An 18,397-nucleotide genomic window follows, 5' to 3' on the forward strand; every position below is an offset into this window, starting at 1 on the left:
TAGGCAGATGGACCAAGTCCCTTAAGTGATGTTCAAGTGACACATGAAGAAATTGCATTTGTATTCTCACATCCCAGCTTACTCAAGTTGGAAGTTCTCCAGCCTGGTGACTAGCAGCTCATATGCAATACTGAACGGTGCCATGGAAGCGACGTCCACAAATATGATCTGCTCAGAGGGTCTTGTTTCAGGTGTTGGCTCAGAGGGACAGAGGGTCCGACTCACTTCTTGGTAATTGTAGGTCCTCTGATAGCTACAGCAGCCAGGGAAAGGAGGGAAGAGAAGGTTGGATAGGAAAGAGAGAGAGAGCAGTTAAGAAGCTTTTCAGCACTATTAAGAATGGCACCATTTTGCCTCTGTTTGCATAACCGAAATTCTCATCTAAAAGGCCAGGAGCATTCACTCTTTTATTCAGCATTCAAGCTCCACCTCTGTTGCCTCTTGCAATCCACCCAAGGGAATGGTCATCCTCAACATTTCACTTCCCTCGGGGATGCCCACGACAGCTGTGGATTTCTAACATCTGCCATTTAGCGGAGGCAAAGAGAGCACTGACAGCCACTGCTGTACCCATCACCTGCAACAGGCAAAACACTGCAGGATATCTGCTGCTGGCACCAGGATTCAGTCACAGGATGAAGCTTCACATCTGAAATGGACTAAGGTGCCTGAAAATTCTCTATTTGCAGCCCACTGAGCCCTGGGGCTAATGAAGATACAAAGCAGCATTGCTTTCATAAAGAAGCAGCCCCAAAACAACCATCCCCTAGAATATACTTAAATGTTCCTGAGGTGAGAAACAGAAGCACTTTTTCCAGAAATGCACTGTTACACAGAAGCTACAGTACTCTTTCAAGAGCCTGTTCAAACCCTGTCCCAAACCAGGGCACAGGAACTACCTGCACACATGGCAGGAAACTCTGGAATGACAGCAACAATGTGTGGTAGATTCAGTGACTGGTGCCACAGGCAGATCCCTGCAGACAAGCCTCCTGCTGCTCAGTGCACATATCTGAGAAGCTAAGAGCCAAGAGCAGGCTGCCAAGTCAGAGGTGACCTATCAAATCCTGCTCTCCCTACACCCAGCTGGCATTGAGCAAGGACCAACCAAGCTCTGCAGTTCACACAGGTTACAAGATGCAGCATTGAGGGAGGCTGCTGATGAACACAGCTGGTAGAGGAGTGTGCAGAGAGAGGAGTGTGTCACAAAGAAGAGCCTCCAGTACTTACAGGCCTCGGAAGATGAGTGGGACCTGCCAGGAGAGCACTCCCTTCTGCTGGCGGACTACAAACAGGACGGGGTACTGGAGGTTCTCGGAGCTGCTGTTCACGTACACCCGCACTGCATCCACCTGTGGGGAAAGAGAGCATAAGCTGAGGGTAGAGAACAAGGCAGCTCCAAATCTAGGAGGGAGAAGCCTTTCCCCCTTCCTCAGTCTGATCTAGGTGCTGACAATATGCACAGGGAGATCAGCAGTGTTTATCACCAGACTAATTATTCAGATCCAGAAGTCATTTACAGAAGTGCCTCTCTGCTGATGCTGCAGTCCAGAATCAGAGCCCTGTGCCCACAGAGGTGACTGTCAGACAAGACACAGTGGACAAATACAGAATACATAAGAGAGTTCAGTAGCTTCTGTTGGGAGCAACCTACATAACTTACCTTACAAAAATTAAGCAAACAGACGTGGACACACAAGACAAAGACTCAAAACTACAACTAAGAATTTCCTTGCCGGGACTCTTATGTGCCAAACTCAATCAACATTACTGGGAAAGTCACAAAGATGACATCAAGAGCCAAGGATAAAAAAGCAGATTAGCCGTGGGCTCTCATGTAAACAATTCCAATACGACCATAACCCACCTAACAAAACAGGAATACACTGCTGACTGTCCTCAAGTGGACAAGAAAGGCTGCTTGTGAGAAATGTTTTAATGCAGCCCACTGCACCAGCAACTGAAATTTCTCCTTACATTATCATTGGCCACCATGTGGTTGCAGAAGTAGGACAGCTGTGGTGTAACACACCCTCAGTTCACTATTTCAGAAGCAAGAAGTTTGTCTGTACCACATGGAAATATCACCATTTCCATTTGAAAACAGCATCCCTTCAGCTCCCTCTCCAGAACTGTAGACACTGATGAAGAATACAAAATACAAGAGTGCATAACTCATCATATGATAAGAAACAGTCCATCTCAACTAGAGGCCTTGAAATAATGAAAACATATTAAGTAGATAATGCATACACATTTTAAACCTGCCACATCCTGAAAGATTATAATGGACTCTCTCACTAGATCAGTAAAATACTTCTCACAGATATTTTGATTTTATTCCTCCAAGAAGAGTAAAGGGTCAAGGAGGTAGCACATTCTGCAAAGAGCATACAGAATTAGGAAGCTAGAAGAAGGAGAGTTATCAGAGACAGCAACTTATTCTTACCCTGGGGACACCAGTTTCAGAGAAATTACTTACCTCTGCAATTCCAAGTAAAAGAAAATTTCCTATTTATTCTTGTGTGGTGATTCTTGACTCACATGAGAGTTGAATCTAGTAGAACAAAACACCTTCCTGAAAGCCATAATCATCAGTTTTCCTGACATTATTACCATAATACTGAGGCAACAGCCACCAATTCCTAAAATATTAGGTCTTCAACAAAAAAACCAAAAAACAAACAAACAAACAAAAAATTTAATTAAAACCCCCTTGAAATAGAAGGGTGTCTTTTCTCATTGCCTTCTGGCTTCTAAACCTTTGCAAAGCTCTTTTGGCCTGCTTTCCAGTTTTTCCTTCCAGTCACAAGAACTACATATGCAATTTTGTTTCCAAAGATATTTCACCATAAAGTGCTAAAACAAACTTAAGTAAAACAGCATCACAAAGCAAAACACACAAGGAAAACCCGAAGGGTGTCACCACAGCAGCATTGGAAGATAACTCGGTGGCTTCCTTATTCCCTGCAGCTGCCCCAAGGGAGCCAAGCCAGCACACATTGGTGTGACTTGGAAACACAGGGACTGGGCTGAACAAGCTCCTGCTCCTGTTTCTTGGTGTTTGCTGTGACAGGGAATGGGGACATGAAGGAAGCAACTGGAACTGAACAAGAAAACAAATCTAAGGAGCGTGAAGACACAATGGTCAAGCCAGTCTCCTGCAAGGACATGGAACAATTCTCCACCCACAGGGAAAACAACAATTCTCCACCCACGGGGAAAACCACCACAGAAAGGACACATTTCAGCTGCCTGTCCAGCAGCTTTTTGCCCATGAAACAGTCCAAGCAAGCCCACCTCCACAGGTGAAATGATTCTTGCTTGCCTCAGGCTGGACATGGCTCTGTGAACCCTCCAGGGCTCAGCACATCAGCTCAATGCAAAGGGGAGCTCACATCAAACTCACAGCAAATATCACTACTGGCTTATGCATCCTCAACTATCCATAAATACAAACCAGAGATTGGGAAATTCTCTTCTCCACTGACTGCACAAATACAGAACATAACCCAGGACATGAGTTATGCATATATTGCAGATAGTCAGGTTTTCTTAATTGTACATGAGTACGTGTACATTAAATGAGTATAATTCCCTCCCAGCCTTCTCCTTATGGGAGAGATATTCCAGTGCCTTCATCTGCTGTGTGGCTCTGCACTGGACTCACTCCAGCAAGTCCATACCTTCCTTATACTGGGGACACCAAAATTGGCACAAACAGGATCCCCCAGAGCCAGCTGAGCATGGATGGATACTCCATAACCTCTCTGGGAGACCTGTTATGGTGATTGATTATCCTCAGTAAGAAAAGAAAGTTTCCCATCTATCCTAGAGAAGCGCAAGGGAAGGGAAATAAAAGCATTGGTGATTAATGCTCTGACAGAGAAAAGCCTGAGAACTGGGAGGGATTCCCTTCCCTCTACTGTGATCCAGCAGCCAGACCCTTCTTTTGGTTTCCCTCTCTCCACAAATCTAAGCTGATTATACACCACCTACAACATTTATTCAGCTTTGCTGCTGATTCCATTATCTTATAATATGTGCAGGAAATAGGAATATCAGGAGAGAGAGGTAAGAGTCTCAAGACTCAATACTCTTTTCAATCTAAGCAATTACACACAAGAAAACTGGTATTTGCCATATTACTACCATAATGACTCCTCTACATCCTTACTGTGCTCAGCACTCTCTATTTGCTCTCTGTTACAGCTGGTTATAGCTTCTTTGCCCTGCTCCACTAAAAGTCCATATCCAGGTGCCTTGAGTTCTTTTTGGTCTGATATCTGGGGCAACACTGAGCTGCATCAAGGCAGGACCAACTGTGGCCTAAGTATGGGCTTACAGATGGGATCCCACTACACTTCTTTCCCCCTCTAACCTTCCTCTCTGCACTCTACACAGGCAAAGCTGCTTCCCAGGCCACATTCAAACAGGGTGCCTCAAACAGAGAGGAACATCAGAAAGTCGAAGCAACACTTACAGAGCAGCTTGTTAAGAAGATCCCAATGTAATTTAAATTTCACCTCAAAATACCAACAATTCACTTGCAATGAATACTTCTGCTCCTCCTACATTTGCACATACTCAGATCAATCTGGAGCATCACACTGAGTCTAACCCCATCAATATCTTTATAATAAAGTCCGGGAAACAAACAGGGTGATTAAGAAGCTGGACAGATGGCAATTGAGGTTCCAGACCATCTAGTTATGTACCCTGCTGACATCCCCACAGCAACACAAGGCCTCCTGTGGGCAGATCCTACACTTGCAGTGAGGGGCCAGATCCTCATCCCAGAGTGCAACTCTACTCTCCCCTCACAGGATCTCAGGGATACAGCAGCAGCTCCCAACAGCTTTGGTTGATGGGCATCTTTCTTATATGACAGCTATTTCTGCCAAACACTGCAACAAAACAGGTGGGATTTGCCTTCTGGCCAAACCTGCAAAAGAAGTTCCCAATTAATGGTTGATGACTTGGAAATAAGCTTGAGCATAAGTCCAGCAAAATGCAGGTGCAATTATGAGGAAGCTTGGGAAAGTGCAGAAAGAATTACCATTTAACTGCAACCAGGGCTTCTCTTCATCTGTTGTCACTCACTCTCCAATTTAGTGCTACAGATTAGAAGGAACCCTAATTAGTGTCTTGGAGAAAGACATTTTCCCTGGCAGGATGAACAGTCTAGCAGGAGCATCAGTAGGGACAGGGATAAAAATATAAGACTTATGAATGGATATTTATGATTTTTAGGTCTTCTTCTATTTGACCTACCTTAAACTTGTAATCCATGCTTTGCTCCTAGATTCTCTTGCCTTGATATAGACAACATATACAGTCTCATGCTACAGATTTAATGAATTCACTATTGAGTCAATGCTACTAATCCCATCTTTCCCTTTGAAAGTCATTTGGCATTTGCCTTCAGCAAAATATTTTTACAAGAGCGAAAAAAAGCAGGAGGTGAAGAAAAAAAAGTGATTTATTTATTTCAAACATGCTTCCCCCTCCACACCTTCCCAAAGGTTATTTCATTTTAAAAACAAGCAGCTCTAAATCAAGAACTCTTCCTGCTACAGAACCACTGCTCCCATCACACATACCTCCCCCTTCCAACACAAAACTTGATGTGGAGACAAGAGGACCTCCAGTGAAAAAGCAGTGTTTTAATTTAAAATTATAATCATTACAAAGACTATGAGCTTTCTCTGCATCCATCCCCACTCACTTAGCACTGGTGGGATGAGGAGGAAGTTTCGCCTGGGCAGAAACAGGGTCAACCAGGCTGCTGTCACTCCTGCATTGCCAGCACTGCTGAGGGACTTCATTTTGGAGCAGATCATTGCCAGCCCCACAGAAAACTAGTTGCACCTTCCCCTTCCTTGTGCACTCCCAGTAGGAGGCTGGCATTATAATATAGTGCTAGACTTCATCTGCACCGTCCAAGCTGAAACCCCCATCTTGGGAAACAAACTTGTGTACCAAATGCTCCCTTGGACAAGGCAGGCCCTGCACAACAAATATTTGTCAGCAATAAACACTGTTGCCTTTTGTGCTGTGGGGCTGAGGCAGGGTCAGGAGTGCTTCAGAGACTTCTGCTCCTCACATTCCTTCTCAGTGCCAAGGCTCTGCCGTGTGCAGGGGCGATTCACCAGCCAGGCTCATGATAGTTTTGTTTCTGAGATGACTGACCTTGAAGTTTCTCCTGTGTTTCAAGGTGAACAGAGCAATAAGACAGCTGAATAAAGAGAGACCTCTTGGCTCTGCATAAAAACGTGTTAGACCAGGAAAGACAAATATTTGTACTTCAGTTCCACCACCACCATGGAGATAGGGGGAGGGAAAAAAAAGAAATGAAAAGAAGTACAACTGAATTCCATTCTCTAGATGGGAACATGCAGAAGGAGCCAACCCCAAATTTGCACAGCTGAACAGAACCAATATGGCTGCAAACATTAAGCAAAATAAACTAGGTTCTTGTTGACGTGAAATAATCTTTGGACTGATTATTAAATCTGCATTTGCCACAGAGATTACACATCATCTTAAGACTGTGGGGATGTGAATTTAAGGGCAAGGCAGGAGGTTGCAACAACACCTTGTGCTGTAAGCAAAGGTTTTCAAGGGCTTTACCATGGACTCCTTTCCAAAAGCTCTTGCTAAGCAAAGCCTTTAAGTCACACCAGGGCTGCACCCACACGCCAGGCGCTCCTTGGCAGCCTGTTGGGATTACCAGCCTGCGTTGCGACAGCGCTCGGCCGTGGGCCTGCCAGGCACCGGGCCAGGCCCGTGGGCAGGGAACACATCCGGCAGGCAAACACTCACTGCTGCTCCAAGGAAAGGTCTCAGCACTGGATATGTGTGCAAAAGGCACTGAACCGCTGCTGCCGGCTGTTGCACGAGAAAGAGGTGCTTCATTTTTATACAAACCCTGAAATTAAGTGAAGTAGAATTGAGCCAGATGGACTGGAGCAATCAAGGCAGCGACCCCATCAGCATCCAGCTCTGCTGATCTTCCCACTGACAAGGCAATGGGGGAAGCTGAGACTCAGAAGGAAAATAGTTGAGACAGTGACAGGTTTCAAGAACTTCTTTTCTGCTGTCCCAGGAGATGTGAGCACCACTCCTGGCTGACAACAGAGCAAGTGGAGCTCAGAGGATCATTCCCTTTCAGCCTTTCTCTGTCTCTGCGCTCCAATGTCAATAAGACTTAATTGCCAAAAGCAATCTGTCAAATAACCTTGGCCCAGAGTTTTCTTCCAGCATTTCTGCCAGGAGTATTAAATACCTGAAGCAGCATAAATGAAGAGACAGACTCTGGGTACGTCAAGCACAGCCTTGGACACAATAACATAACTGCTCTAGGATTAGTATTTTTCATTTAAATGCTTCACTCTGTGCAAATGTGCTGTGTGGATTTACAGTCTGCCATGGACTTTCCCATGAGTTCACTTGTTTGCAACAGTATCTGTGAAGCATAAATGGATGTAAGACAAATATAAAATGTGATAATATTTATCTTTTTCCATTATTGAAGTTTTGCCTTCTAACTAATGTCGCCAGGGAGTCTCCAGGACAGCCAGAAGGATAAACTGGGAGTTGCTATGCTGGATGAAGTAGGTACGTGTTTCTGAACACCCTCAGACTTCAGAAAGATGTTAAAAATAAAAAATCCTATTTTGAACAGTCAGTTAAGGAACAAACTACTCTGCAATAATTGCATCTTCCTAAACCACAGCAGCTGGAACTCTGGGCCAGGCCAACCCTTGAAACAGAACAGTATATAACCTTTCCAAATCATAACCGTGTAACTCCAAGCCCCTGGCAGTAACTCCAGGGTTTGCTGTCAGAACTTAGATACCTGGTTCTTTCTTGGCTCCCAAGTTCTTCACTTCAGTATGTGAAGAAGTTCAACACTTTGGATGTGGATTGAATTATGTCTTGTAATGCATGATGTCTTTTTTTTTAAACCATTTTCCATTTATTTTAAACTACTCTGAAGCAGCTATTTCTATGCTCAAAGAAAAACATCAGTGTAAAAAGTAAGGAAGGCTGTTTCTGAAATTCTCTGTGGTTCTCCAAGTGTACACAGCACAAAATTATGTTTGCTTATGCAAATGTACTAAACTATATTTTCAAACTGAGCAGATGGCACACCCTTGCAATATACCTTTTACAGTCTGTACTTCAATTCCTTCAATATCCCCTGAAACAGCAGATGAGGTCCATACAGAAGGAGCTTACCTCCCTACCAACAACTTCTGCACAAGTCATTTGAGGACATTTCAGCCTCTACTTACAATGCAAATGTATAATAAATTGCTGCACTGTTCTTGGAAAGAGTTCAAACTGAGGAGAGGCATTTTGATGAAGTTCCTCAATTCAGAATTTGTTTTCTTTTTTCATCTAAACATCTTGGGGCTGGGAAGGGAACAACAAAACCTGATCAGCTTTGATTTTAAACATGACAGCCCAACAAGAAGAGAATGACTAAGATTTAGAACAACATTCAAATTCAAGAGAGATTCTTTAGTTCAAGGACAAGCTATCGAGCTTGACAGCATTAGCTTACACATTAGAAATAAAAATAAAATTCTTGCCAGCACCGCAGTCACCATCTGAAGGTCTGCTGGCTACCCTGCAAGAAACCAGAGCAGCTTTCAGTTTTTTCCCCTAAAGCCTGCAAACTGATAGCCTCTGTCAAGATGTACTCTCTTTTTGCCTCCTAGGTAGGAAAACCCACAAAGCGCAAAATCCTAGAAAGATAAAGAATAATTTAAGTGTGAGGGGATCTCAGTTGCTTCTATCCCCAGGCCAAAGCAAAGCCACATCCCACACCATTCTTTCAGCTAAGATATCCCACTTTTGTCAGAGTTTTCAAAACTGTATTTTCTGATGCAAAAAACAACAGTCAAGTTTGAGTTTTTAGTAGATCCCCATGCAATTTCTCTCATAGTTTACTTTTGTTTTCCCCTGTAAGCAAAAGCTTTTTGTGTGACCCTAGGCAGGGTGAGGAGTGTTCAAGAGAACCCACTGAGAAGCAGCAAGCACATTCCAAGTGCTGTGTGCTCTACACTGCCTACGCTGTCACCTCCTAGGGTTGCCTGTTTTCTTTAAGAAATATAAATTATATACACAAAAGTTACTCCAAAGGGGTTCTGTTGAACCTTGCTTGGCTTCAGATACCATATACTATAATTTGCTTTGATTTTTTTTGGACTTGACATCGTGCCTACGTTCCTGTCACATAAGACATTTACTATTAGGTTCCAGAAATGGTGTGCTGAAGCTCTTCCAGGGTCCTGTGGTGAACAGACTAGAGCCAGCAACCAAAGAGCAATAGTGTTCAGGCCCTGGAGATCCTGTAATAACAGCAGCTCTACCAACATCAGGAGATCTTCTTATGCAACTATTTGTAATCTTCCCAATTTCTTTGATTTTTACCTGCATCTTTGTGGCTAAATTGGTGGGCTTCCACTCAGCATTAAGGAAAGACAAAACTCAGCCTGTTGTCCTCACTACAGCTCAGGCTCAGCCTTCTCCAAACAGTAGACTGAAGTTTTATTGCATGCATGGTGTAGCTGTGGACTGAAAGCTGGGCTGGAGCCAAGACTAACATTATGGAGAACGTGTGCAGGACACCATGGGAATACTTCAAGGTAGTTTAGCCTGAAGGTTCCTACATGTGAAACCCAAAGTCAGCTCAGAAGAAAGAGGTGAAAAAATTGCTCTTAGAGTTGTTATAAAAGACATGGGTGCTGCTGGAGTGAGACCTACACTAGCATGTCAAACACCAGAGAACAGCAAACACAGATTTGATCACTGCCACTTATTAAACCAGGCTGCCCTGTGTAGCAGAGTAAGGAGTTTTCCTGTAGCTAGGACATATGGCTTTAGTCTGAGCAATTGTGTGAGTCATCACACAATTCCAGAGGAACATACAGGTTCTGGCTTCTTGCCTAAAGGAAAGCAAGTGCAACTACCATCCACACCTCAGAAACGAGACCCATTCACTAGAGGTCAGAGGAACACAAATGCATTGTGCTCTTTGGCTGGAAAAGGCACTTGGTCACAAAATTTAAGGCGTGTAATTGGAGGACTTCTGATCTTCTTGCTAGTGTTGAAACCACTCTGCCTTTAGGGATGTCAACTTTTTCATATCTGCAACTCTGAAAAAATCAAGGGTAGTGATGGTAGCAACCCTCCCTGGCAGCACACAGCCTCTCATAGACTGAAGGTAATTTTTTACCCATCACTCCTCAGACAGACTTCACAGACAAGACACTCACTCCAGGGCTACACATCCTCACACTGCACAACTGCTCAGCAGAGAAGCCACAGCTTAATCAACTGTCAATCACAATTTATGGTAAATTGGGCCATATGGGAACTGGGACTGGGGCTCTGTTCCTAGTCCTGGCAAGGGAGGAGGAGGGAAATAGCACCCACTCTTTCTCTTAAAATAGGCACAGCCCACTGCTCAGCTTCCGAGCTCATCGCAACCAACATGTACTGCATGAATGTCCAAGAACTGTGTCTGGATTGCAGCAGCTTTGCCTACAAATGGAAAGTTGGAAACTTGTTCTCTTCAGAGATACTTGGTTTTCTAAATATAGTGCAAGTCTTTCCCAAATCATACATTCAGCTGACCTGAGCTCCAATGAGGAAAAAGAACTTCGGATGTCTTCTTTCTCATCATATTCTTCTGGACTGCTTACACTTTGGTACAGGACATACCAACCTGCACAATATTAGTACAAATTGTTTTTTCAGCAAATCAACCATTAGCAACTGCCAGATCCTTCAGTGGTAGAAAGTCTCATTCACTTTGAATTCCATCAGTACTCACACACACACACTATTCGTTCTGAAAACCTGGTATTACTGCAAACATAGAACTAAGCAGGGTCTTACTTGTCACATAAAGCCTTCTCCAGTCTGTGGTAAATCCAGCAGAAACATTCTACAGCACTTTTTCAGTCTTCTGAGCAGGAACACACTGCATATGCAGTTCCAGCAAATCAGCAAAGGTGTCCTTCCTTTCTCCCTCCCAAGCAGGAACATGTTGAACATGTGGAATGAGTGTGCTTGTTTTTTACTTCCATCCTGGACGTCTCCAGTGTAAATAATTCTAAAATAAAATAACCCTGTTTGTTCAACTAATTGTTCACCAGACTTCTAACAGTGCACATCTGCCTTTGCTGTTACAGCATGAGGGCATAGCAACAAGTGACACAGTTGGGTTTATTGCTATATTTTTTTACACTTGGAGTTAAAAACTAAACAAACAGCTGCACAGGGAAGGAAACTTCAAAGAGTAGCTAGAAGGAAAAAAAGGGAATTCAAAAAGCAGTAAGACTACCCCCTTAGTCTTAGCAGTAAGACTATGCAGAGGTGGCTGCGCTTCTCCTCAGCGCAGCTTTAGCTTCACATTTCCACCTCAGCAATTAAGGCCTAAATCCTAGTACATAACAGACTGTCAAGCTGTCCTGCCTCAAGACAAGTGTTTCTGCACAGCACATAGGAAGGCTTTCCCCCTCCACACACAGAGAGGTTCTACACATAGGAGTTTCAGCTAGGTGGTTTGGTTCACATACATGTACCATCATTTTCATTTTACCCACAAGTTGTAGAGAAAGGAAGCCACATGTCTCAAAGCAGCTCTGCTGCAGAGCCCTGAGGTGTGGTTTCTTCACCTTGTATCTATCTGCTTGTGAATACTCTCATGGCACTCGTTTTTTCCCTCCTGTCTTGCATGCATATCCATATCCTACGGAGTAAGGATGATGATGTGGATGAAGAACATCCTCTGAGATCAGGCAAGCACAACACTTTCCAAAAAGCAGCAAGTCTCTAAAGCACCTAACAGGAGAAAAGGTCTTGTTCCCTCCTTTCTCTCATCCAACATCCAACCACGGCTCTATTCAGATGCATTTTCAGATGTGCCTGTGCACCCATAGCACCTCAGTAACCAGAAAATTTACAGAAGGTTGATGGATCACAAGCCAACCCTCACATTTTGTCCTTGTTCCCAAGTTTTCCCTTGCTTTGTAGGTCTGGCCTCATGAGAGAGAGAAGCAGAGAGGAAAACAGCAGAATTTACAGCATCATGTAAACAAATTCCTATTTTCAGAACCAGATCACTCCAGACCCGACTTTGTTTCAGAGGGGAAAGCAATTAAACTCATCCACTGCAGCCCTTCCATATGGGGAATGATCTTTTTATTCAATTAACTTTTCTGTAACTAAGGTTAATTGCCCATGTAGTATCTGCCTCGAGTTATCAGAGGCTTCTGGCTAAACTGTCATCAGCACAGAGACAGGAAGAGACCAAAAAGATCAGGAAGAGCAGAGAGATCACAAGTGGCAGGCAACTGGCAAACAGTGGCTGGTATTCCCTCACTAGGAATTCAAGGCTTAAGACTGTAGCAAAAGGCAATGACTAATACACTGAGTTTTTGCAGGACTTGCATTGCTTTACAAGACTCAACACCAAGAAGACAGCATGTCCCTAAACACCTGCCCAACTTTTACATGAGAAAACCCTGCCCACAAGAACTTGGTCATTAAAGCCAAGGTTTCCACTACCAAGCTTCTAAATCTTGAGCAATTCTCAACAACAGGGAGACACAGAAACACCAAGACAGCTCAACCTTTGACCATGCCAGCAAGAGGAGATCCAGTCATGTTTGCCTCTCATGGGTTCAGGGCTGCAGCTGGGAAAGGGACTGCACACAGCCACAGCCAGTCCCCAACTAGGTCAGCCACCTTCTTCCCAGCTCCCACTGGTTCATCTCAGAAATGGCACTTGCGGAGCTCAGTGAGGAGTCACAGGAATTGGAAGATCATCTTCAGAGATCATCTAGTGCAAACATCCTGCCACGGGCAGGGAGATATCTTCACTAGATCAGGTTGCTCAAAGCCCTATCGAACCTGACTATGAACACTCCCAAATATGTGTACCCACAACTTCTCTGGACAACCTGTTCCAGTGCCTCACCATAAAATAAATTCTTCCTTATGTCCTACCCAAATTGACACTCTTTCAGTTCAAAACTGTTGCTCCTTGTCCTGTCATTATGATGTAGAAAGCTCTTCTCGATCATTTTATAATCTTTTTGACACTGAAAGGTCATAAAAAAGTCTCTCTGGAGCCTCTTCTATTATCAGAACCTGTTCTAGGCATCCCTCATCAGAAAACTTCCCATGAAATTTCATCTTTATTTAAAGAGTTTTTATCTTCCAAACACTTTTCGTAGCAGGAGCTGGTTGCATGGCTCTCTAAGCATATTCATGGCAGTGCTTGGTGAGTTCTGCATTGAAAAAAATGTTAAATCTAAAACCTGAATTTCCCCTTCCTAGATATGCTCTTGACCCTATCTCTGCAGAGACTTCATGTTCCAGCACAGAGGACCATGGAGATTAGTCCATTAAAGCTCCTGCTTAAGTAAGGCACCAGTCTGTACTGAGCAGTCTGTACTTCACAGCTACAGGAACACCTTAGTGTCTAGAAGTTGTATTTAGGTACCTGGAAACACCCCTGACGAGCCATGTGTTTCCTCCCACTGTAGCTCTCCAGGAGGGAAAGCTTTTTTTCCAGAGGTGTCCAGCAAAAAAACACACGGTTTCAAAGAGCACATTAAATTCAAGGAACCAGATTAATTTTAACTGAAGTCAGTATTTGTGCTGTCTCTGCTAACAAGCCACAGACAACATCTGGACTGCCTCATCATAATACCCAACACTTGTAACATCTGAAGATACCTAACTTAGACCTCGTCCAGCTTCCAAAAGGAGGCTCAAGCCCAAAGCGTGCTTTTGGGTGAGACTCCTGAGATCATTGGTGACACCCAACAGTTAAGTAAGGCTGGGCTCAGTTGCATCATAGCCCAGACACCCAACTGCTGGCCCATAAATACCAGGTGCATTTTATTGTATAGTATACAGTGTGGGGAAAAGCCACAGCTTCCATTTTCTATTGTTCTGTGCAACTGAGGACAGGAGGGAAGAGTCATCTACCTAGTTCACCATCTTTTGGTACATCAGATCATCTTACTCATCAATTAACACCCAATGCAAAAAAACGGGGTGGGGGGGCAGGCAGAGTTTCCAAGGTACCACTTAGCTACTTGAGATAAACACGGCACAAAAAGTGGGGTGGGAGGAACCCACAATAACTGGGTATACATAGAGGACAGGTTTCTTTTCACCATCAAACAGCCACGGATGGCCCTGGCCACCCTGCCCTGCATCCTCCTTACGACAACCTCACACGCACAGCCCTGCCTCACCTCCTGGGCTACCAGGGGAGAGCACCCTGATCCTAAGGAAATGCACAGTGGGGAAAACGGCATTTAAGAAGGCTTATTAAGTTCACACACACATACATTCTTTTTTTTTCTTTTTTTTTTCTTTTTTTTTTGTAGTTTGGCTTTTTTGTGGGTTTTGTGTTGTTCTTTAAAAATTATTTTTAATTTAGTACTATTACCCTCACAATTCTCTTCTAGACTTCAAGCGCATTCTGCTGCTAGAACTGCTGGATATCAAACCCCTCTTCGGCGGTGGCGGGCACCAATCCCCCTGCCCACCCCGCAGCCCCTGGGACACCAGCACCCTGCCAGCCGGCAGCCCCTGAGAAGGAAGGTGGAAAGGAGCCCGCAGGTGCACTGCGGCTCCGGACCAGCGCGGCGGCGGGAGGATGCGGGCAGGACAGAGGGGGAGCCCGGCCCGCTCCCGCACAGCGGCGGAGCCGGTCCCTCACCGGCACAAACCCCACACCCCAGAGAGCGAGGGGACGCGGTGCTCGCCCCGCCGGGGGCCGCTCCTACCTGCCCGGGCTCGCTGCGGTAGGCGAAGGCGTAGACCCGCTCCGAGCTGATGTTCACGGCGCCCCGGTAGACGTGGCCGAAGGCGCCGGGAGCGGGGTTGTCCCCGGGGCCGCCCCCCGCCGCCGCCGTCGCCGCGCAGAGCAGGGCGCAGAGCAGAGCCCCGGGGGCCGGGGCTGCCCTCCCGGCCATGGGCTCCTTCCTGCCCACCCCTCCGGGCGCTCGGACTGCGTGTCCCCCGCAGAGCGGGCGGCGAGGCGCTTTATCTGCGGTTTAAATAAATAGCTCGGCGACACGGGCGAGAGGCGGCGGCGGCAGCGCCGCACACCCCCGCCCCTCGCCCGGGGGACGCCGAGCAACTTTCCCAAGGGAAGGACCCTCCGCCGGCCGGCGGGGCGGGGAGGGGAGGGGAAGGGAGGCCGGCCGGCTGGCTGGCCAGCCCAGGGGAGGAGGGTCTCTCTCCTCTCTGTGACCGGGCCCAAATTCTGAGCCCGGCTTAGCAGCCGATTGTCAGGGAGCTTTTCCCCTTGGGGAGCCGTGCCGTGAGCGCAGGGACACGCTGGCATCGTCAGGCACGTGGGGATCAGCATCTGCAGGGCTTCAACACTCCCTGCCCACCGCGTTAGGGGCGTCCCCGCTCCATATTCTGCCGGCTTGCTGAAGCTGCAGGTCGCACCTGCAATCCTGTATGGGGCGCTCCCTAACCTTTATTTTTGGCTTCTCACAACTTTGGGATAAACGCTCTCATCCTAAAGCCCAAAGGTGTGGAAGGCAGCAGCAAATGTAATTTCATTAATCTGAAAATGGCTTGGTGCATCTTTTCTTTGCATAATCCATGGACCTGGCTACAAACCACACTGCAATGCTCTTAACCTTTTCAGCAAGATGAGAGCAATACTGCGGGGCTGTGAAAAGGCAAGGGATCTCTCTGTCATGGCTTAACACTCCTATGGTCTCCTGTTGAAAACACACCTAGGAAATGTGTCAGATCCCATGGTATAGGGATGCACTTTAAAATCAGAGAAAATGGAGTGTTACTTATAAAGTAATCGGGTTTTTCAGGCTGAGGATAAACTTTCAGGAGCCGCAGTTTTATAAAGTCAGCCTGTAGTCTCCAACTGCAGCGACTCTAGCCCCAGAAGCTTTACACAAGTTGCAGATTTTGTTTTCAAGGCTGAGAGATTTCTTGCGGATGTCACTTGTCTTTGGAGGAAAAGTTGCAAAGCTCAGCAAAGCGAGCCAGCATGCCTTGTGCTGCCATTTTGATCTCCGGGCCCTTGTATGATTTCTGCCGAGAGAAAAAAGGAAACAATTGTGTCAGTTCTGTTCGTCTTGAAGCAGGGTTCAAGTCACCCTGCCTTTTGTCAGAGTCCCAAGAAGTATCATTTAGAGTAAAATAAACCTCTTGCGGCCTGCTGGAAGATGGAGAACCCAACACAAAGATTTTGTCTTTCAGCCTGGAACATCATGCTCTGCAGACAAAGAGAGTTTATGACTCTATCTTGCCTCTTAACAGGACATGGCATGACCTGAACTGAGAGACTTCAAACTGTGGTGGCACTGGAAGACTTGTGGCTTCTCCTCCCCACCCTGCAGAGTCCAAGGCTCCTGAGCCCTACAGCTCCTTCCTTACCACTGCTCTCTGCAGATGCACAGGTCCCTCTGCCAAGGCCAGCAGCCCTCTAGCATGTGCTGGAGAGAGGACACCAGGAAACTCACCTTCTCCCAGAGGAGACTTCAGGCAACAGGAGGAGGTAAGGCAGGTGAGGGCCATGCCTGGTTCCTCAGAGCAATGTGACCAATGGCACAAAGATGGTGTTCTGCAAGCCAAGGTAGCTGTGGCAGCTGCAAATTAATTTTGTGTCATTTGGTGTCATGCATATTTCAGATTGGGATATCAATTCATTGTCCCTTTCTAGTTGTGTTGGTTTTGTGGCAAAAAAGTGGCTCTTCATATAGCCCACATTTTCCAGTGCAGAGTTATGGTATTCTTCAAGTGCTTTCCCTGATTAGTTGTACATTATGGTATCTTACCAACGACTACACATTTTCCCTCATTTTTAATTTGAGAATTCAAATTTTCTAAGTGTCATACATTGTTCTTATCTTAATTTAATCTCACTATTTTGAGGCTCTTTCTGTGATTTAGCAATGGTAAACCTTTGTTAAAATCTTTGCCTTCAAGGTGTGATACAGCTTGACTTGGTGTTATTTGCAGAAATTTGAAGTCAAAGGTCAACTCCACCATTCAAGTTGCTATTGAAAGTAAACAATCCTAGCAGACAGATCAGATCTCTTCGTATGATATATCTTCCCACTGACAAGAAAATATCCACTGTACCTGTTGGGGAATTGCTTTTTAATCACACACTCTTCTCATGTTAATACCATCTGAGGCTAATTTGCCTTTAGTAGAGTGGTATTCAAGACAATGTCGAAAGCCCTACGGAGTCAAAACATATTTCACCTATTCCTTTCAGCACTCAATAATCAGCTATCTTGGCAAAGAAATAAATTAGGTTAGTTTGACATGATTTGTTCTGGACAAATGCAGAGTGCCTGCTGCTCATCACTTTACTGCCGAACAGCTCGTTTCATTACTTTTCTAGATAACAAATGGAGGCTGGCTGACTTACAACACTTCACTCAGACCCTTTGGTAAAGATGAGTAGCCCATTTTTCCCTTTTCATTACACCTGGATCTTGCTCTTGAAGGGCAGCATGTACTTTGGAAAAAAGAACCAATCCCTCTAAGAGACAGTATTCTCATCCAGATACTCCATGGGTCTGAGGCACTGGAAGTGATCTTTTCTTGTGTATGCCACAGTACTCTGGCATCAGGAGCCAGCAAGGGCCAGATGCTCCCTGAGGGACAGGGATCCCAGTGCCACAACACAGAGAGGGGAGAGAGGGGCAGAGCAGGGACTTCACCAGCCAGGGTGATTCCAGCAAGGAATCAACAGAGTCCAGACTGGTGGACAAGGCAATAGCAATGGGACAGGTCTGAGGTCAATGCAGCTAGTGACTCAGGGCTGGTGATGGCAGTCAGGGACAGACACAGTCCCATCAGCAGCAGACAAGTCCCCAACAGTGAGGCAGACCTGCGGACTGGCCAGGAAGCTGGTCAGCAGGTCCAGGCCAAAGGGATACAGACAGGGCTTTCACATGGCTGTAGCTCCAGCAGAGCCAAGGACCAGAGCCTCACCCGAAATGCAGCTGCCTTGTGAGGGGCAAGAGAGCCCTCGCTGGAGCCTGCCCACAGCCCTGATGCCAAAGTCACTGGAGGGAAGAGGGGCAGCCCTCAGCTGGGCTGTTTCTAGGCTGCCTATGAACCCAGGGTGCCAAACCTCCAAAAAAGGGGATGATGATCTTGGGGCCCTTGTTTCTGGCTGTGAGGAGGGCATGTATTTTGTAAAAGGATCCATTTTTCCAGTATAAATAAAGCCTAAGGTTGTGAGTGTCTCAAGGGAAGAAGGAACTGTGCTGGATGAGAGGCTCACAACAGTGTGGTTTTGAGTTTTTTGCTGTTTTTTTTTTCTCTATAACACAAAAGCAGAAAATCTCATTGCCGT

At 45.7% G+C, this 18,397-nt stretch overlaps 1 protein-coding gene across 1 annotated transcript in view; it reads right to left on the reverse strand.

The window, feature by feature from the left end:
* The window catches only part of SIDT1 (SID1 transmembrane family member 1), a 39,688-nt gene extending 24,388 nt beyond the window's left edge, over positions 1–15,300 (reverse strand). The window contains 3 exon segments of the mRNA XM_030956320.1: positions 83–253; positions 1,231–1,352; positions 14,829–15,300. Of these exon segments, the coding sequence (XP_030812180.1) occupies positions 83–253; positions 1,231–1,352; positions 14,829–15,017 (482 nt within the window). The 5' untranslated portion in view covers positions 15,018–15,300.
* Positions 15,301–18,397: the final 3,097 nt, after the last annotated feature.

This window comes from Camarhynchus parvulus, chromosome 1, assembly GCF_901933205.1.
Source record: "Camarhynchus parvulus chromosome 1, STF_HiC, whole genome shotgun sequence".
Lineage (NCBI taxonomy): Eukaryota > Metazoa > Chordata > Aves > Passeriformes > Thraupidae > Camarhynchus > Camarhynchus parvulus.